General features: G+C 47.8%; 1 protein-coding gene across 1 annotated transcript in view; it reads right to left on the reverse strand.

Moving 5' to 3' along the window:
• The window catches only part of Wwc2 (WW and C2 domain containing 2), a 160,048-nt gene continuing 138,150 nt past the window's right edge, over window positions 1-21,898 (reverse strand). The window contains exons 18-23 of the mRNA XM_021218885.1: window positions 20,509-20,692; window positions 18,402-18,566; window positions 17,083-17,175; window positions 13,924-14,166; window positions 3,448-3,575; window positions 1-88 (exon numbers count right to left, since the gene is read on the reverse strand). Of these exons, the coding sequence (XP_021074544.1) occupies window positions 22-88; window positions 3,448-3,575; window positions 13,924-14,166; window positions 17,083-17,175; window positions 18,402-18,566; window positions 20,509-20,692 (880 nt within the window). The 3' untranslated portion in view covers window positions 1-21. The remainder of the gene's footprint in view (window positions 89-3,447; window positions 3,576-13,923; window positions 14,167-17,082; window positions 17,176-18,401; window positions 18,567-20,508; window positions 20,693-21,898) is intronic.

The raw sequence follows: 21,898 nt of genomic DNA on the forward strand, positions 1-21,898 counted from the left end.
GGTGCTAAGCCGCAGGCAGGGTCACACATCGTCAGCGGGCAGCGATGGGATGCTAATCTTCGCTCTCGTGAAATAGGCAATCTTCTCCCTGAAGGGAGAGAGGGAGAAGATGGCTTAAATATGATTCTGAGAGTTCTGAGAGACCCAAGGCTGTCTTCACATCCCAAGACACTACACTTGAAATCGTAAGAGCCTCCTTCGGTTTTAATATTTTTTCTTTTTATAGCTGTTTTTTATTTAGTGTATGTGTAGGGGGTCTTGGAGTGGGGGTCAGTCCTCTCCTTCCTCCAGGTGCACCCCGGGGATTGGACTCAGATCACCAGACACAGTAACAAAGGCCCTTTCTCTCCGAACCATCTCCCCAGGCTTGGTTTAAAGCGGTAGCACATTACAGCCCCTCTCGCAGTAAATCCTCGACAGACAAAGCTAGTAAGTCCCCTCAGAGGTTTGTAATCTACCAGGGGTAGATCTTAGGCTATGGTCGGTATTTCTAAGCCGGGGTAGGAGAAGATTCAGTAGGGCCCAGAACCTGACCTGAAATTCCCAGAGACCCTGAGGAATCCATGCGAACAGGAAGCATGTTAACTCACAAGAAGGCAGAGGCAGGCACTGGCACAGCCTCACAAGAGACAGGAACAACAATATGAACTAACCAGCACCCCCAGAGCTCGTGTCTCTAGCTGCATATGTAGCAGAAGATGGCCTAGTCAGCCATCATTGGGAAGAAAGGCCCCTTGGTCTTGCAAACTTTATATGCCCCATACAGGGGAAAGTCAGGGCCAAGAAGTGGGAGTGGGTGGGTAGGGGGAGTGGGTGGGGGGGAGGATATAGGGGACATTTGGGACAGCATTTGAAATGTAAATGAAGTAAATACCTAATAAAAAATTGGGAAAAAAAAAGGTAAAGGCAGGCACCAAAGACAGCCGTGCCCGTGCCCGTTGCCCGTGCGATGGATGCGGAGAGGCAGTGCTCACGCTCGCCTCGGTTGCTCCCCACCTTCTTTTCTAATTTGCTTATTAGTTCACATATGGTGTGTGTGCACACACATGCACACACCCTCAACACACAAGAATCAGTGCAGAGGGAGAAAACCAACAACTCGGTTGACTATTCTGAAGTGCAAGGAGAGAGAGAGGCCAAGTAGAAGCAGGACACGGGACAGAGTCACGTTGTGACACTGCACCCTTTACGATTGGCTCCACTCCCTTAAGGGTGAGCTAGGATGTTGGAAACCGGCCACAAGCCCCGCTGACGCCCACTAGGACTTAACCTCATGGCCAGCGGCAGCGCCTGCCTTAAGAGTCACACGGAGGGGCTGGTGAGATGGCTCAGTGGGTAAGAGCACCCGATTGCTCTTCCAAAGGTCTGGAGTTCAAATCCCAGCAACCACATGGTGGCTCATAACCATCTGTAACAAGATCTGGTGCCCTCTTCTGGTGTGTCTGAAGACAGCTACAGTGTACTTACATATAATAAATAAATAAATTTAAAAAAAAAAAAAGAGTCACACGGAATCCTTGTTCGTTGGCCTGACCTTAGCAACATGACACCCAGGGACACCAGAGGCTGTGTGGGGCTGTGCCTGGGCCCCTCCTGGCTGTCACGGGGGTCATACTGTCCCCATGTGGTGTGCTTTATCTCACTTCACCAAGCTCATCACCTGCCTTGTGATACCAGTGGCTTGGTTTCTTTGTTTTTTTCCTTTTTTATCCTGCTAGGATAAGAGGCACGTGCCACCACACCAGGACAGGTGGGCTTCTTACGGGGAACAGGAATGCTTCCGTAGTCTCTGGATTTTAACAACAGGACATTGTAAGGTTCTCCACAGCTGACAACATTGTCTCCCGCAGAAGGATCCTGAGCAGGAAGGGGCCCTCCCACCACTCCATGGCTAAAGCAGCACTTCCTGAAAAGGTCACACAATGGCTGGCTAGCTCAATGGGCAGGGAAACCCAAGCCCTCACAACAGGCCCTTCAACACCTCCCCTTCCTGTGCCTGCACTGAAGCTTTGGTACTCATCCCATCTTCAGCCCCAACCCACCATGAGTCCCCTTTTTCCTGTTTCCACATAGCCTTTCTTCTCATTTCTCTCCACAACCTAAAAGCTTTTTTTCCACATTTCCTTTTACATTTCTTTATTTGTATTTAATTGTGTGCACACACATGTGCACGTGGGGGAAGTGTGCCAGTGTGTGTTTATGTGCACAGGTGAACAGGTCGTGTGGAGGTCAGAGCACAGCCTATGGGAAAGAGTTTTCTTTTCCCCCATGTGGGTTCCAGGTTTGGCTTTCAGGACATCAAGCTTGGTTGTGAGCACCTTTGTCATGGAACCACCTGCTGGCCTAAGGTTAGAAGCTCTCTAAGGACTTCCCTATAAAAAAACTAAACCAGGGTAAGGTGACCTTCTTCCTGTGAGCCTCCTACTATTTGGCCATCATCTGACATGATTTCCGAGGCCTTGTGTCACAATCTGGGGACATGTTAATTCTCTTTTCTGTTATGTTCCAGTGTCCAACAGTCTGTCCCTGCTGGTCCTCTGCTCCAGGACCAATCACACCGCTCTGACTCTCTTGAGCATCCCCTGTTCCCTGTGGGAACCGCCACACTGCATCTGCAGGCTCCTCTTTTTTATCTCTGTGATAATGTCCCACTTTAACTCCACTTTACGGTTGGATTTCTGACCGTCCACTGGCTGGAGTTGCCAGTGCTGTCTCCTGGCATGGTCAACCCAGGCAGGATGCAGGAAGTCCTCGCTGACTCAACTCCCCTCCCAGCCTGCTCCCACAGGCTCCCTACTCAGAGGCAGGACTCCCTCAGGACCCAGAGCCACCCCTGAAATCCTTTGGTGTGGGCTCTGAGTCCTGCTTTACCTGACAAGCCTGCCTGGGGCAGCTTCTGCTACACACAGCCGGGCTGGGTGGCTTACACCTAGCATAGCCTGGAGACCTCTAATGACGCCTTCCTTTGAGCTGACCTGGCACCTGCACAGCGGCCCACACAGACTTCCTATATGCTCTCGGAATCCCTGCCTAGCCCATAAAGGCTCCATATGGCACTGTGGTGGCTGTGGAACTCTCAGACTGGAGGCCCTCTGTAGGAGCAGGAAGTGTGTGTTCTCTTGCTGTACTGTAGCAATCAGCCCAGTGCAAGGTGTGTGTGTGGGGGGGGGCTGGGGGGGGGCAAGGGAGAGAGAAGGGTACACAAGGAATGTCCAGAAAATGAGTGAACAAAGCCCCCAAAGATCTGCGATGCTTGTGTACATTTCTAAATCCAGGGATAAGGTTTCTCAATGAGATGTACTCCTGGTGGATGGTAAGGATGGAGGGTGGTGGTGGTGAGGATGGTGGCTCTGAGTCCTGAGGAGACAGACTCTGTCGTATCTGGAGCCTCCCAGTGGGTGTAGCCTCAGGGTGGGGCACATGAGGGGACACCGTGTAGCCGTTTACCTGAAGGACTGCACCTGCCGCGGCTCTTTCTGGCTCTGCTCCCGCAGCCGGCACACATCCTTGGAGGCCTGTCTCATCAACCTCTCCGCGGTCAAGTCTTGCTTCTGCTCCTCTTTTGTCTGCTCAGCCTGGCAAAGGAAATACAGATTGAAACCTGAAGACACGCCACAAGGCTAAGCTAGGGGGGCCAAGCTGAGCAGTCAAGGGTGTCCTCTCCTGGGCAGCAGGGGACAGAACCCACGCTCAGCTCATGCCAAACGGGGAGGCATGCCTTATCCAGGGTGAGTTAATTTTAATCACATTTAAGATTTTTACATCTGGAAAGCCTAAGAACTCTCAAAACCAAAAAAAAAAAAAAAAAAAAAAAAAAACAAAACCAAACCAAAGTAGCAACAACAAAACCCAAACAACAACAAAACATAAATCTGAAAACAGGCATTCTTTCCAAGAAAGTGAACTGGTAACGTTGTGGCATACACACTTGTCAACTCTTTCTAGCCCCGAATTCCTATGTTAGCCAATTCAAAACCTTCACTGGTGTACAACCAACCTACTAAGCAATGATACACGTGTAGACCGCAAAGACCCTCACTCAGGAACATTCTCTGTGCCCACCCTCCCCTTAGGGCCCTTCTGGAACCAAGTTCTCACTGTTGACTAAGACTTTACTAAAATTCATTCTCTATGTTATTGCTGCTGACATGTAGATATTGTGTGCGTGTGATATATATATATATATATATATATATATATATATATCTCTTCCACATCTCATTCATTTGGTCGCGTAATCAGCAAACCCATACTGATGGCCTTCAGTAAGAAGTGTATGTCAGTGGTAAAGATGGCAGACGCTGGGGCAGAGCTGTCTGACTTCGAGTTCCCTTTTGCTCACTTACAGTCTGGGCAAGGGGCCTGGCTAGCCCCGGGCCATAGTTTCTTTCTAAGTACTTTAAAGGTCTGAGCCAGTCCACGTACACCATTCGACACCTGAGCCAACACATCATTCAGTCTCCTATCTCCTGTTTATTCTGTCCAGTTAACATTTCCTGCAGGCTACAGTCTAACAGAAGGCAGGGCAGGGCTGTGAACAAGACAGATGAAGTATAACAAACGAGAAAAAAACAAGAGAAAGGGTAGAGAATGAAATACATACAAAAATTTAAAAGGCTCTTTTCACTCTGACTGACAGACACCCTGTCGTTGTGGCTGTAGTGCGACTACACAGTCGGCTTCTGGACTCCCTGTCACCTCCCCCTCCCTATGGAGTCTCCTCAAGGTCTTGGTCTGCCGTGCCCTTCCTCAACAGCCATTATGAAACCTGCTTAGCTTCTGCTCCTCCCACAGCACTGAGAGCACTGAGGGCCTTAGAGAACAAGCCAACGGTATTAATTATTCATATCTCTGGCATTTTTTCAGGGTGGCCCAACTTTCAAACAAGTTAGCGTATGCATCACTTGAAGGTTTTTCTTTTTTAAACAAAACACCACCACCCTCCAGCACCCAGGCACCCAGGCACGTTGGCAGAGACACCCTAGGAAGAAACAGAAATTTCTGCTTCTTAGGAAGAACAGGGCCCTCCCTCAGCCCGCCTCTGCTTCTCCTGTGGCTCAGGACAACTGGCTGCTCCCTAGGCTTCCTTCTCTACAAAGGGCGATTAGCCCTCAGCTTCCATGATGGGAGCCTGGCCTACAGAAAGGTGGCCAGTGACTCACAGCCGTGTTAAGGGGCCTCATAAAACACACGGCACACAACAGTCTCAACTTACAGTCCTCGGCGTCTCGCTCCTTCCTAAGGGGGACGTGCAGTCTGAGAGCACCTACGTTTGGTTTCTTATAAGCTATAGAGGCTTTCCGCTGCCCTCAGGAGGGGTATGGAGGATGACCCCGAGGGCTGATGGGAGGCAGAGCCAGCATCTGTCTGCTGCTGACGTAAGCGCTGCTTCTCTACGATGCACAGTTTTTATGGCCGTTCACAGGGTCATCAGTAGCACTTAATGATGACCTGAGGAGAATGTCATAGGTCCCCAGCACCACAGGGGAAAGGGCCTTGAGTGTGTGTGTGTGTGTGTGTGTGTGTGTGTGCAGGCTAAGCACGATGTCCTGGGGGTGTAAAGGAGAAGAGGGAATAGAAAATACAACTGTGGTGAGTGCCCACTTCTGCAGCCATAACGAAAGGTCCAGAGCAGAACAGTCTGGATTGTCAGAGCTGCTTATCACAAATTTCAGATGTAGAGGAAAGAAGTACAGGATACATATGGTTTACACACCCACAGAGTTGGTAACAATAAACACAAAAATCTCTCTGTGCTCAGGGACTAGAGCCATTTTTAAAGCAGTATAAATGGGCCCTGTTGAGTGAGCCCTACATGGCTGCTTGCTGTAAAGCTGTCACAGGCAGAGGGAGCAGTGACAGAGTGTGTGGAGGGGTTGGCACTAGCCGTGACAGGAAGCCCTTCCTCCAAAACTCAGGTTGCAATTTAACTGTCCCTGTGACACCATTACGGGGTGGATCCACAGGACCTGCCCAGTCGGCAAACACGCCTTAGGGCCGTGGTATCCATTTCCACGTCAATCAATGAGGATGTCTTTATCTTGGGCTCCATCCCAATCCCCAGAGCTTCCCCCTTCTTATCTCATTATCTTGGTGGCAAAGTGATTTTGAAACTGAACTTATATAGGAGAGCAAGGGTCAGTATTTTGTTAGGATAATGGCAGTTCATCTAGGTGCCAATGACTGTAGCTACCATCATGACTGTAGAAATCAAGGGGCTAGATGTCTGCTAGCCATCATTAGTATGGAGACAACCATAGACTCAGGCCGAGAACTCTTAGGCACCAGTCTTTAAGACAAGCTTACGAAGCTGGAGTGGGAAGCCTGGTTAAGGGAGAAGGGATAGTGGGCTCTGCAGCTCTGAGTTTCTTATCCCTACAGAATGGAACGGGGCCGGGGCCTTTCATGTGTTAGGCAAGTGCTCCACCACGGCCACCGAGCTAGACTCTTGGGAATTCCTGTTTTTTTTTTTTTTTTTTTTTTTTTTTGAGACCAGGTTTCCCCGTAGCCCAGGCTGGCCTAGAACTTGCTATGTAGCAGAGGGTAACCTTGGAACTTCTGGCCCTTCCACCTCCATCTCCTCAGAGTGCATCTTCATGCCCCATGTCGTGCAGTGCTGGGGGTGGAGCCCTGGGCTCAGGCTCGCTACGGAAGCACTCAACACCCACAGCCTCTCCTCAAGCTTTTCAGTTCAAACTGGAACGGAATGATCGCCAGGGGTTCCAGGCAGTTCTGAGCTCTAGGGATCAGATTCTGCCTTATGTACGAGAAGACCACCTTGTGTGTTGCATGGGACCTGTTCTGTGAGCAAAACACATGCAGCGCAGCGGTAACTAACTGCTGGCAAGGGAGTCGCCGCACTCGGTGATGCCTTACTATGGGCTGTGTTGTGACCAAATCACAAGGCCGGTGATACTCAAGGAGCGCCTTACAGTGACCGTGCTGAGCACGCACTGGTGGTACATCTGTGAGGGGTGTTCCTAGGACCAGTGTTATAACGACACTTGTGACACTGATAACAAAGTGCTAATAATTAGGAGGTATAAGTTGAATTGCCTCCTACAGCATACACATTGTTATGGCAGTGACAGTCTTCAAAGCGATCACTTCCTATAGAGTTATGTCAATTTCATATTGTGTTTGCAGGTCTGCCTGCGACCCTATCTCTAGGCACTGCACAATAGGCTAGGGTGTGATTCAGGAAAGCCCAAACAAACGAAGGGTCTCAGGCACTGGTACCCAGGAAGCTAAGTGGCCACTATGTCCTTCCTCTGCCATTTCTTTCCCCAGTGTAACATCTTGAAAGATTGGCAACACAGCACCTGAAGGTCCCCGTTTCAGAGAAGTTCATGAGAATGGAGGGACAAGGACAGCACAAGCTTTACACGAGGGTGATAGGGACATTCACGGTTGATAGTCCTGGAGCTTGTCGCTGACCGCACCCCCCCAGCACAGGGAGGACTATGGGTCCTCACAGCAGTCCCCATGGGACAGCTCCTCATCCGTCTGCTGCTCTCATCTTCTCTGCAGTAAACGGAGGTTCACTCAACTCACGACTTGAGTCTCAAGTGGGTGGGGCAACAGAACAGAAAGAAGGTTGCAAAGGGTACGCTCTACGATGGTCACCAAGGAGAGGGGACTCAGGGCCCTGTGACATGGAAAAAGCAAAGGAGCAAGGTCTGCACGAGCAAGGCCCTGGAGTCACACCTAGGTTGAGGTCCCCAAGAGCCACCATTTGTACTACAAGACTCATGTTTTACAGGAACAACATTCCAGGTTCTGAATGCACTGGCGGCTGGGTTTCATATTTCCTCCATTTTCCAAGCACTGGCCGGACTATGGACAAGTCCAAGGGTATCATGAGCGTGGAAGGAGAAGCCAAGTCACCTTAATGCTCACTACATTTCGAACAACAGGAGAACCGTAGAGTGAACTACAATGTTTAAGCATCGGCAAATAGTACACTATGACTCTTAAACTTTCAAAAGGAGCCTTTATCCTATTTTGTAATCAGCCAGAGATGCTAGTTATATTTGCCAAAGCCCCTCTAACTGTCCTGTGGGATAGTGGCTGACCATGGGCTTGGCCTTACCCATTAGGCACGAGGCACACACCATCAGGCCACACTGTCCTTTCATGTAGCACCTCTTAGAGAAGCCCACAGGGACTCCACTTCACTTGGGCCTTCAAGCCTCTCAACAGTCACTCTACCTTAGCTACATCAAGGGAGGGCGTAGAACAGTCATGGGAGACCCACAGTCACACATGAGGGGAAGCGGTCCTATTTCTTCTGTCAGTGTAGGTTCTCTATGTTTAAGTCCATGCTCTACCTGGAGTTTATTTTTGCACACTATCAAGAGACGCCATGACCAACACAACTACTATTAGATAAAGCGTGTAACTGGCTGGTGTACAGCTTCAGAGGCTGAGTCCATTATCATCATGAGAGGGGGCATTGTGGCAGTCAGCGCTGTGCTGGAGAAGTAGCTGAGAGCTACAGCTTAATCTCAGGCCAGGAGAGAGCCAGTGATAAGAACAACACCTTCAGAACCATCTGCAAACGCATCCCAAATCAAACCTCAGAGCCCATCCCCAGTGACACACCCCCTCCAACAAGGCCACACCCCCTAACCCTTCACAATAGTGCCACCCCCGATGACAGTGTCACTCCAGTACATGAGCTCACTGTGGAGACATTTTTACTCAAGGCAGCAAATGTGGCGCAGACACATAATGCCTTCGGGCTCTGTGTGGCAAATCCATTTCCTGGCATGGGAATCAAACCCAGGTCCTCATGGACACCATAAAATGCTCTGCCATTCAGTCACATCCCCGGTGCATTCCTGCCACCTGTTCTCCGACTGACATGTCCCTGCACTGCACAACAGTGCTCCACACATGTGTGACTGTTCCTGGGCTCTGTTTAATCGAGCACTTCTCAACTGTGGATCACGACCATCGGAAAACACAGATATTCGTTATGATTTGAAACAGTAGTAAAATGACAGTTATAAAGTAGCAACAAAACAGATTCATGGCCTGAAGTCACAACAGGAGGGGGACTGTCAAAGGCTCACCGCGTTTGGAAGGTTGAGAATTACTAACTTAATATCCGTCTCTTGCTCCTTCTGAATTCCACACTGTTCAACTACTCTTGACTATTTTAATAAATCCCAACTACTGGAAGGTGAATCCCCTCCCTTTTTTTTCTTTAGCATCCATAAAAAAGCACACATGCATTCTACCTGGAAATAGACTGGACGGTCCATGTTAGAAAGACAGCCGCTGTGCACTAGTAATTCTTCTGTGATAGTGATCGGTAAACTATGGTCTGCCATATATGTTTTTAAGTGAAGTTTTGCTGGAATACTGCCATAGTCATGTATCTACAATTTTATTATTTTAATTTTAAATTATGTATCTGTATGTGTCTGTTGGTGGGTATGTAAGTGACAGGATCTGCCCCACCCCTGGCTTAGTCACAGGCAGTTGTAAGCAGCCTACGTGGGTGCTTGGACCTGAACTCTCCTCTCGCAGAGCAGGGAGCACTCCTAACCCCTGAGCCATCTCTTCAGCCCTTCCTTACGATTCTTTGCCGTTGCTTTTGTGGTAAAATGGCCTTGCAATGGTGACTTAGATGACATGATGGCCCCAAAGTTGAACATTTTACTAACTGGCCCTTTAGAGACAGGCATCTTGAACCCTCTTTTATTTGATTGTGGAATATTCTGTAGGCACAGTAATGTTTGTAATTTTACCTACAACTCATACCAACACATACTTGATACTATTCATTGATAATGTCATAAATGTCAATACTTAAGCTTTGTAGTTGTTTCTGGCTGGTACATAAAACATTTTATTTTGTTTTTGTTTTTGAGACAGGGTTTCTCTGTACAGCCCTGGCTGTCCTGGAACTCACTGTGTAGACCAGGCTGGCCTCGAACTCAGAAATCTGCCTGCCTCTGCTTCCCAAGTGCTGGGATTAAAGGTGTGTGCCACCACCGCCCATATAAAAACATTTTAAAGGTTAAATACAAAGTATCCACTGGGCTGACATGTTGAAATTTAGGTTGTGCAGCCACATGGAGCAGCGAGCCCAAGCAGGGTACCCGAAAGGCCAGACCTTGGCCCTGACCCCTGCCTCTCTGCTTCCTGTCTGCCATGAGAAGAACCTCCCCCAACCACTCACTGCTCCCATAACCAGGATCCTCTCTTTATGTACAGGGACCATGTGACCACTGCCTGAGCCCTCTGAGGCTATGAGGCAAAAACCATGACCTTCCTCCTTTAGGGTGTCCTCTGTTATGTCGGCCATGGCTATGCACCGTGGCTCACGTGGAGAGAAGGACAACAGGTTCCGCTTTGTATTGGCCCATCTGGCAAACTACCTGTAAGAACATGGCGACTTTTCTGACTCAGATTCTTTTTATTTTAATGTACGTATCTGTGCTACCGGCCAATAACAACAACAGCTTCCTTTCTTCTCAGTCATTTTGCTCTTCGGAGGGTGCTGACTGGAGAGTGCTGAGAGCCTGTGTGGTGGTGTGAATGGGAATGGCCCCCACAGGCTCATAGATTTGAATGCTTAGTCACCAGGGAGGGGATCTGTTTGAAAGGATTAGAAGGACTAGGAGGTGTGGCCTTGCTGGAGGAAGTTGTTGCTGGGGGTGGGCTTTGAGTCCAAGCCAGACAGGCCCAGCCTCTCTGCCTATCGATCAGGATGTAGCTCTCAGCTTCTCTCCAGCGACTGCCTGTGGGCTGCCATGTTCCTTGTCATGATGATAATGGACCAAGTCCCTTCACTACAACTGAACAGCGACTAACACAATTTACTTTGGTTGTTATTCTGTTGTTTTGTTTGATTTCTGAGACAGGGACTCACCCTACAGCCCTGGTTGGCCTAGAGCTAACACATAGACCAGGCTGGTCTCCACATCACAGATCCGTCTCCTTCTGCCTCTGTAGTGCTGGGATGAAAGGCATGGGCCACCATGCTCAGCTGATTTTAAAGAAATGATTTTGTGTTTGTTTTGTTTAGGAGTAGATCTTTTTTCTGTTATTTTTCATCAGGTTAAGGAGTGTCATGAGAGTTGTAAATATTAATGTCTACTGTCTTTTATCAGTATTTGCATATACCTATCAAGTTGCCTAATAGCTTCCCTTTGAAATCTGTTAAGTGGGTATACAAATAAAAATTTTAATATTAAAAAAAAATCTGGGCTGGTGAGATGGCTCAGTGGGAAAGAGCACCCGACTGCTCTTCCTAAGGTCCAGAGTTCAAATCCCAGCAACCACATGGTGGCTCATAATCATCCTTAACAAGATCTGACGCCCTCTTCTGGAGTGTCTGAAGTCAGCTACAGTGTAATTACATATAATAAATAAATAAATCTTAAAAAAAAAAATCTTTCCACAGTTCAATGTGGAAACAGAATGTAGAAATATATTGTTCCAATATAGAAAACAGAAATGTGTTTTAAAAAAACATGGCATTAGATTCTGTTTGCTGGGATTTTAGTTAGAGGAGTTCTGCATTTGCTATCACAGTTACATCAGCCTGTGCTTCTCGCTTTTGATAATATCTCCTGTTTTTAAAATCAGGGATTTGGCTGCACAGATGTGGCATGTTCTTTGAGTATAAGAAATTGAGTCATTTTGTTCTTGAAAATTTTGGTGAAACTTATATATAGACTTGATGTTTCTTTATGGGTAATTTTATGTTTCTCTGTCATTTTGTTAAGAGATAGAGGACTTTTTTTTTTTTTTTTTTTTGGTTTTCCGAGGCAGGGTTTCTCTGTGTAGCCCTGGCTGTCCTGGAACTCACTCTGTAGACCAGGCTGGACTCGAACTCAGAAATCCACCTGCCTCTGCCTTCCAAGTGCTGGGATTAAAGTCGTGTGCCACCACTGCCGGGCAATAGAGGACCTTTCAACCTCCTTTCTTTAATTAGTTCTATTTTCCTAGATGTCTGTTGAAAATGTGAGCATATAGTGCTTAAGGTATTCAATGAATCTTTAAATCTTAGATTTGTCAGGACTGCTCTGTTCTCATCAATATTGCAGCTGCTTTTTGTTATAGCAAAATACCTGAGGGAACACCTTACAGGGGAGAAAGGTTGGCTTTCTCCAGTCCTGGAGCTCTGTTGCCTCTGAACCTACTCATGGAGGAAGGAGACAACTGTGGAGAGAGAGTGTGTGGTGGAGCTCAGAGGGTCATCTGGAAGGAAGGCCTTTCAAAAGCTCCCCCATGACTCCTTTCCTGCTAAACCTTCCACCTTCCAACAGCTCCTTCAGCTATGAAATCTTTTGAAGAAGATCTTAAAGTTCTTTTTTTTTTTTTAAATTTATTTATTGATTATATGTAAGTATACTGTACCTGTCTTCAGACACACCAGAAGAGGGTGTCAGATCTCATTACAGATGGTTGTGAGCCACCATGTGATGGCTGGGATTTGAACTCAGGACCTTTGGAAGATCAGTCAGTGCTCTTAACCACTGAGCCATCTCTCCAGCCCCTGACCTTAAAAGTTCTTGTGGCCCAGTCGCTTCTCAACACTGCCACCAGGTGGGACCAAGCCTTTCAGGTCAAAAGACAAATTTGTTATGGGGAGTACCCTTTCCTATCAAAAACGTCAAGGAAGTATTGTCTGTACTTCAGATTCCTACACTAAGAATTACATTAAAAGAAAATAATGCTTAAGCACTTGTAACATATCAATTATATAAAAAACTCTACTTGAAGAGTACATGTAGAAATGAATATAGACTGCTAAGCCCTAACCCTGGGGATGAATCTTATTATACTTAGGCAGACTCAGTAATATTTAGGTCACACATTAGAAACAATCCCTTTAAAATATTTGATTTTGGGGTGCTGGAGAGATGGCTCAGTGGTTAAGAGCACTGACTACTTTTCCAGAGGTCATGAGTTCAACTCCCAGCAACCACATGGTGACTCACAACTATCTGCAATGGGTCTGATGCCCTCTTCTGGTGTGTCTGAAGAGAGCAATGGTGTACTCATATACATAAAATAAATGAATAAATCATTTAAAAAATATTTGAGTTTTGCTAGGCAGGATGGTACATATCTATAATGCCAGCAGAGGCAGGGGGATTATATGATCTCTTTTCTGGTTTGAGACAGGGCCTCATTATATAACCCTGGATGTTCTGGAACTCATGTAGTCCAGACTGGTGTTGAACTTACATCTATTCTTCTGCCTCTGTCTCCCAGGGGCTGAGATTCTTAAATGTCAGCCCAAGCTATTCAGTGAGAAGCTTTCTCAGAAAAACAGAAACAACCACCCCAAGACAAAAACATAAAACCCCTAACAATCTAATCTGTGCACGATAGCACTCGCCTTTAATCCCAGCGCTCTGGACACAGAGGCAGGTGAAGTTCTTTGAGGACAGCTTGGTTTACACAACAAGTTCTAGGCCAGCCAGGGCTACATACTGAGGTGCCACCAACCAACCAACCAACCAAAACCCAAACAGAACAACCCCTCAATTATCTGTTTATTCAGTGACTCAATCTTATTTTCTATACATGTTTTAGGGTGAAAGGCAAACATATACCATTAAGTGAAATCTAATCTTTGAGGCTGGAAAGTGAAACTTAGAAACATTAAAATTAGCAATGTCTCTATAACTCCTGTGGCAAAGTGCTGAAATGTAAGCACAAGGTAGCACTGGCGGAAACACAAGCAAGTGTGGAGGGCTCCCTTCCTGCCAGAGACTGCAGAGCCACCTGGGGATGGGTGCTACTGTTCGTAGCTGGGGCACGGCCACTACCACGGCAGACACTACAGTGGTAGAGTAGAAAAAGGACGGGAAGATGCCTAAGTTGGGAACCTCCTCCAGGGTGCCACCCACCCACAAGGGCACAGCTGCCCCAGCCCCAGCCAGAGCCCGGTACCTGCTTCTCTGCTTGCTTTAGAAGCTTCTGGAATCTCTCGTCCTCCAGCACGCCTTGGGGAAGGTCAGTCTCTCCCTGGGCTTTAAGCTCCTCCAGCTTCTGCCTTAAGTCTCTCAGGGCCTGCAGCTCGTCATTGAGGCGACTCTGGCGGGTCAGCGAGGCCTGCAGGTCCAGCTCCAGGTCCAGAGATGTGCGCACGGGGCATTCCTGAGCAGTCCTCCTGAGGGTGGGCTGGCAAACTGCCTGCAGAGGGAGATGACAGAGACCCCCTGTTACTGTCTCTGCCCTTCCTGCACATGACAGGAGGCAAAACTGGACGCATGGCTTGCTTTGGCAAAAGCCAGGACAGTGGGAAAAGAATCACCTCTAAGCAGAAGCTTGTCAAAGACGCCCTGAGATCTGTACATTTCTGCCTCCTGCTGGGGACACAGCAGAAAGCCAGAGGAGGAGGCTCTCCCAGCCTGGGACTCTGTCAGAATAGCAGAGCTGCTCCAAGCCACGAACTAGTTGCAGCGTTTAAAATAAAGTTTCATCATTTTAAACTACAGAGGTTTTAAAATGTGGGTCGGTGAGATGACTTGGCCTGAAAGCCCGAGTTCTGGGGGCCCACACTGTGGGCAGAATCAGCTCCTCAAAGCTGTTCACTGACCCCCACGCATGAGGTGCCCCCCAATCAATCAATCAATCAATCAACCAACCAACCAACCAACCAATCAATCAAACAATTGTAAGTGAATACCATAGCCCACAGTGAATGAAAAACATCACAAAATGTATATACCCCCATCGCAGGACACAAAGCCGGGAAGGTCATTCCTCTGCTGCCACAGCTGTGAGCCCCGGGTCATGGTCTGACTTGCAGTCCAGGGGTCTCAATTCCAGCTCCTGCCTGCCCACTGTGCACCATCCACTTCCACATCCGTTTTCCCCAGGGCCCACCTGCCCATTTATCAAGCAATAAGGTAGGCAGGAGTAAGTAAATGTATGCAGTCAGGCTTATTGTAGATGGAAGACCAGGGAAGGACTCAGGATGAGGCTGCGCGCAGCAGTGAGCTCTGAACTTATATCGTACCCACCCTCAGAAGCTGGCGAGAGACAGAGGACCCGGGGGGAGGCAGACCCACTGCACGAAGGACTTAAATGAGGACAACATGAGCAGGACTGGGAGGAGAGTGTTTCTAGCCTGGCTTCACAACAGGGGGATGGAAGCTATGGGATGCCTAAGAGTGGATACAGGTCCTCAAGCTTGGCGATCTGAGGAACCATGGTGGTTGTAACAAATGCAAATGAGGGCACCTTTCTCTGACTCAGTTATACTGAGACCTCGCCCAAATGGAAATACTTATTTTCCCTTTAGTGGTCCTGGGAATCAAACTTGGGACCTTGTTAAGTCTGGGCACCCCATCAGAAGCTACCCCCAGCCTTCTTTTTATTTCTAGGCAGATTTACCAAGTTCCCGGGCTGGCCTCAGACTCACTATGTATCCTGTCTTTGAACTTCTGGTCTCCCTCGTCAGCTTGCCGTGTACCTGAGAATCTTTATGGGCCCTGTTTTGAAGCAGATCTCTCCAAGATTAAAGAGTTGGACTGTGCAGATGTTCACACTTGGTCTGTCGGTTCCCTGACAGGGATGAGTAGACATGTCCTCACGCCTTCCCAGGAAGAATGCCACATCACAGGCGGGTACAACAGGCCCAGCCTGGAATAGCCTTGTCCTCTGTGCCCTCTTCTCTTTGTCCAACATACATCTCATCACTATCTGTTTAGCTTCTGTAACATTGTTATTCGGGTTCCCTGATTCCACCCCGGGCAAGATCCCACAGCATGGCAAGAAGTATCCAGGCACGCAAATGCTTTGCATACACGACTCCCTTTCAGGGTCAGAAATCCAGGCTGGGGCAATGGCTCCCGAGTAAACATGCTAAGCACACATGACAGATGAACCAAGTATGCATGTAGTAGCATGGGTCTCATTCCTACCATAAGCTGGGAGACACAGGCAGGAGAACTGGTTAGAAGCTTACGGGCAACCTAGGCTAGGCTAAGCAGTGCAGCCGCAGAAACAAGAGCCCGTCTTCAGCAAGGCGGAAGAGGGGAAACCAACTCCCAAGAGTTGTCCTCTGACTCATACACGCTGTGGTGTGCACATGCGCATTAGACACACAAACACAAGCACACTTCAGCAAAGGTGCACGGAGCCTCTTAAGGACCTGTGTGCAGGGCTGTGTCAGCAGTCAGTGCTCAACAACGAGCTCTCTCAGTGGAAAGGACAGCACTGACTATAGGCCTCCTTGCTTTATACCGCATGACTGCTTTATATCTGCATCATTTCAATGTAGCTGCATTGTCACTAAGTTGGGACAAGCTGGGCATGGCTGGCTGGAGAGCCAGAGCGAGGAGGGGCTCGGCACAGCACTGTCCAGTGGTCCTCTCTGACCCCGTGACTCACTGTGACGCCGTGCAGGTAAACCTTTGCTGTGCCTTGCACTGAGACGTCTATAGAGCTTTCAGGACAGGATTCCTAAATCAAAATGCCACCCTCTCAGTTTACTGGAACTGTATCTGCCTTCCCTAAAACCAGCTAAAACCCCTAACTTAAGTAACACGTCAGAATTCACCTTTGTCTATCTAGCTAAAGGAGTTCCCCACTCAGCCCCTCCACACTTCTGTTTAAAATGGCACAAAGCTGCCATCCCCTAAAAGTGAGATCTGCTTCTGAAGACAGGGGACATGGAAAGAAGAAAAAACTGTCTTATCCACATTAACTTTTAATCCTAAAAACAATTGTTTATCCAAGTTATAAAATTTGCCTTCTCCCCCAGAAACCCTACAAAGCACCCCGGGCTACTCCTCTGTAGAGTATCTGCTCCCTCAGGGAGGTGCCAGCTTTAAATTCTCCCACAATCACTCAAGAGCTGGCCATGGTGGAGACGTGGAAGGCCCCACTAGAATGTGAATTAAGCTCACTGACGCTGGGGACAAACCTGCTTCCATCCTTAGTTACCACAGATTCTAAACCAGGGCCAAACACATGCCCCTGGCTCGGTAAGTGACTCAGAGCTGCAGCTGCGGGGGCTTCTGACCACCCGAGAGCTGGTAATGCCAACATCCAACCATTCCGGAATTCATGGTCTTCAAGGTTGGCTCGGGGAACACTTACCCTTTTGACCCGCAAACTGCGCCGCTCAGTGGCATTCCGCACAAACAAGGATTTTTTGGCCAACGTTGAGCTGTCACTGTCACTGCGATTTAACTGGTGACCAAAGACAAAAGGGAAAAACAATAATTACCAAATAACCAACAAAGCTGGTGGCAGTCACAGCAGAGGTGTTCATGGGATAAGGCAGAGAGTGAGGCACCATGTGAGCCTTCCCTCTCGAGCTGGTTAAACCTGGGCCTCTCACAGGTCAGGGAACTGATCAACCACTGAGCTACATCTCCAACCCATGAGCTGTCTTTTAAAGAAACTCTTTCATAAATTATTTCTTCGCTACTCTTTGGTTTTCTGAACTTAATTTTCCTAAATAATTTGAAGAGCTGCCTTTGGACTGCTATGTGAAGGTAACTGTTTTGTTGTTGTTATTGTTGTTGTTGTTGTTATTGTTTTGCCTTAATGATGGAATGAGCTCTGTCCTTGTAGCTCACACGTGGTTGGTTTCTCTAGGACAGCGCTAAGCTTGTGATGCCCAGGTGCGCATGCCCACTCCTGCCCACAAGGCCGCCCAGAGCCCTCCTGCCCACTCCAACCCCCTTAGTCTGCGCTTCTGTTTCCCATGGTGCACAGGAAACAGCACGGGCACCGCCACCCACAGCACCACATGGCTTCTTCAGCGCTGTGGTCTGGCACATTCACAAGAACAAAAGTTCTGCAAAATGGAAGGGGGTGGAGTCTTTGTTTCTAGGAAAGTGTTCAATAAAAGTATTTTATTGCCTGAATAAGTTCAGAAATGTAAAAGTTTCTCTCTCTCTTATTGTATGTAATATTACATCCATTTACTGTGATTCATAAATAATTCATGAAATAGAACTTAGGAAACTGACGGAAATCTTGTAATTTTCTTCATGGGACTAAGTCTGATTTGGGGACCGGAGGTCTTAGAACATGATTTTTGTTGTAAAATCCAATTCATATTTTCTCTTCAGCAAGGGCAACATGGTTAGAAATGCATACGAAATATGCAAAATATATTTCTTAAGATACTTTATGTTTCTAAACAAAGGAGTTCAACAATTCTTAGCATCGAAATCCTTAAACAACTTCTTTGCCAAGTAAATTCCATTAACACCAGCAAGACACTGAGTGTCTGGGGAAACAAACCAACTTTAGGAACCCCCAGGGTATGAACTCTACTCCTGCTCTGCGGGGTTTCTGGACATCGTGCCTGATCTGCAGCTCCGTGCACAGTCTCTGGCTCTCAGCGGACCACTCACTGGCTAGGCCACCATTGCTGGTGCTGCAACATCAGTGCTGCCCCTTACCCTGCAGATGTACTGACTGCGCTCGCCTGGGGAGAAGGTCTGTGAGCGCACTATCACGCTGTTTCTCACGAATGGATGCTGTCGAGAGCTGAGGCNGCTACGGTCTTTAGGGCGAACTGCCATATTGCTGTCAACCGCTTCATCCGTATTCGTCTCCTTATCGACCTGCAATGAAAGTAGCGGTTCATGGGAAGGAGGCAGGGGCATGTTCGTACCTGTGCCGTTCTTCTAGGGAGTGAGCACATATCTAAAGTTAAGCAGAGGTTCCTTTAGTGCTGTGAGCAAGGCTTGTCCTCCAGAGGACCATGTATTATCGTTAAACTGATCTTTGTCAGAACGAGGTAAAATAATTTTAAAAAATGATTAAAAATTCAATATACCTTCTGGAGAGATGGTTCAGTAGTTAAGAGCACTGGCTGCTCTTGTAGGGCCCCAGGTTCAATTTCCAGTACCCACATGGCCGCTCACCTCTGCCTGCAACTCTAGTTTCAGGGATCTGACTCCCTCTTCTGGCCACTGTGGGCACTGCATGTACAGGGTGCACAGCCCTGGGAGCAAGCATGCAGTATCCAATGAGGTAATGTGCTAACCCGTCACGGTCAATAGGCTTCCATTATACAAGTGGTTGTTCACATGCAATAAGCCAGATGCTGTTCCCTAAGACCGTCTCTCCAGAGTGGTTTATCTCCATGCCCTGTATGGATCCAGGAGCACTGCAGTCTTGTCAGGGAAAACGCCCTGGTAATGATGGCACTTGATTTATTTCTCACCCCAGGGGTAAAGTTGCCTGTTTCACACTCACGGGCCCTAGGTGTGGTGGTCTGGATATGCCTGTCCATGGGAAGTGCTACTATCAGGAGGTGTGGCCTGGTTGGAGTAGGTGTGGCCTTATTACAGGAAGTGCATCACTGTGGGGGTGGGCTCTGAGGGCCTATGTTCAAGTTCCTCCTGCGTAGGCAGTCTCCTTCTGGCTACCTGTGGCTCAAGCTGTAGACCCTCCAGTTCCCTCTGCCTGCCTGCACAGTACTGGGCTGAACCTCTGAACCTGTAAGCCAGCCCCAATTAAATGTTGTCCTTTATAAGAGTTGCCTTGGTCATGGTGTCTGTTCACAGCAACAGGAACCCCAAATAAGATACTGGGCCTAACCAAATCAATGTCATCTTTCAGGACAGGTTTCTGCTAGGACCTCAGCCAGCCAAGGTGAACTCTGAATTCTTACTTCATGTTTAATACTGAAACGGACTTTGCAACTTGGTACCATTAAGTAGCCGCTGCCGGCCCCTGATTTCTCTATAATAGGAACAAGATTTAGTTGAGATAGTCTTGCCATGGAGCCCAGGCTAGCCTGACACTCATCCTCCTCCTGCATCAGCCTCTTGAGGGTTGGGATTACAGGAATCACCACACCTGGGTCAGAAAATATTTGGTTTAATGAAAAAAAATTTTTTAGCCGGGTGTGGTGGCGCATGCCTTTAATCCCAGCACTTGGGAGGCAGAGGCAGGTGGATTTCTGAGTTTGAGGTCAGCCTGGTCTACAAAATGAGTTCCAGGCTAGCCAGGGCTACACAGAGAAACCCTGTCTCGAAAAACCAAAAAAATAAATAAATAAATAAATAAATAAATAAATAAATAAATAAATAAAATTTTTTTTTTGGTTATTGGTTGGTTGGTTGTTTTGGAGACAGGGCCTTGTACGTCAGCCAGCAATAAACTCACTACACAGCTGATGGTCCTCTCCCTGTATCTTCTGAGTGCCAGAAATATGGCGACATGCTCACTATTTGTGTGCTGCTGGGGACCGAACCCAGGGCTGTAAGAATTATACCAACTCAGCTACATCTCCAGCCCCAGACAGTACTTTTAACAAGCATTCACAGCACATTTACAGATATCAAGGAACGAGTATTGTTTCTGCCAAGTATAAAGGAAAGATTAATCTCCTGGGCCATGTGAAACTGTAAAGCGCTTTCGATGCTGAGTAGTGATATTTCCATGAAAGCCTTTCAGTCAGCTTTGGGGCCCCAACCCTGATTTAGGAGAGAAAACAAGAGCCCTTGGGTGGCGTCTACAGGGGCTTCGTTTTAGCAGGCTGAAGCGAACATTTACCAGGGTGGGAAGTCCAGGTGGCGGCTGACCAGGGTCTTCAGTAAGCTCCTTCCTATACTGGCTTGTCTCAGGCCCCCTANGGCATGGCCTCGGGTCCTCTGTACAGTGGCTGCCTTCTGCCAAGGGAGCCCCAGACTCTCTCGCAGCCGCGGCTTCATCAGAGGCCTCTCTTAGCATCGTTAGGCTACGGTGAAACAGAAGAAAACAGTTACTGTTAGTGTGGCAGGCCTGCTCCGTGCTGTGTGAGGAGGCTGGTGACCCATTTACCTGAGGGGAAACTGAGTCACACAGGTGACTGAAGACACGCTGTGACAGTGGGAAGCTCTTTAACTAAGTAGATCAAGAAAAAAGATTGTTTCAGGAATCCAGAGCCAAATCACCACTGCAAAAATATTAAGTTTATGAAACTTGGCCAAGTCTTCCGATATTCAACAGAAATATCCAAGGTCCACAGACAAATTTTAACTTCAGCATGTGAAAATGACAGTCACTATAAAATAAGTTGATATTATTCAATTATGACCTACTACTAACTGTTCAATTCACTGTAGAATTAGTCATAAAACAGTTGACTATTCTTAGCTAAGACCTGAGGATGCCCTATTACTAACTGTTCACTGTCAGGCAGGCACAGACCCATGTGAACCGTTTGTTACTGAGCTATCAGGTGACTCAGGCCTCACATGCTTGTCTGTAACAAAAATCATGGCTTGAACGTGAGAGGTGACGGTGACATGACCACATGGCCAGAGAGACACACACTTGGTAGTTAAGAGCACTGGCTGCTCTTCCAGAGGACCCAGGTTTAGCTCCCAGCTCCCGGGCAGTTCGCAGACGCCCTCTTCTGGCCTCTTAGGGAACTGCATGCACGTGGTGCACATGTAGATAAAACACCCACACACATAAAATAAAATTAAATAAAAATATCAAAAACTATTTTTCGAGTGTGTGATCAGGTTATACAGAGTGACACCGCAGGAGCACTGTGAAGGTTGGAGCATGGCATGCTTTGCTGAGTTCCCTGTCCTAAGACTAGAAAGAATCCTTTTCACTGACTTAAGTGTCAAGCCTTAACCACGAGTGACATTTTGGCAGACTGACACAAACTGGTTATTAAGTGTCTGGTCATGAAAGGAACACAGGGAGAACCAATAATGACCACAGAGAACTGAAAGTTCCACCTTTTAAACCCACGAAGTACATTCCTTGAATTGGTAGAAAAGCTTGATGCTTAGGGACGCTAGGACCTTACAAACGTCTCTCCTACGCTGGCCTTATCCACTGCGTCCCTGTGCCTTTGTACATCACACTGCAGCCCTTCCTTACAAATGGCCATGTGTAACATTTGTGACATTCCTTATCACTCTGAATTGCTAACAGGTTTTATCTT

The sequence above is a fragment of the Mus pahari genome, chromosome 19 (genome assembly GCF_900095145.1).
Source record: "Mus pahari chromosome 19, PAHARI_EIJ_v1.1, whole genome shotgun sequence".
NCBI classification, from domain to species: domain Eukaryota; kingdom Metazoa; phylum Chordata; class Mammalia; order Rodentia; family Muridae; genus Mus; species Mus pahari.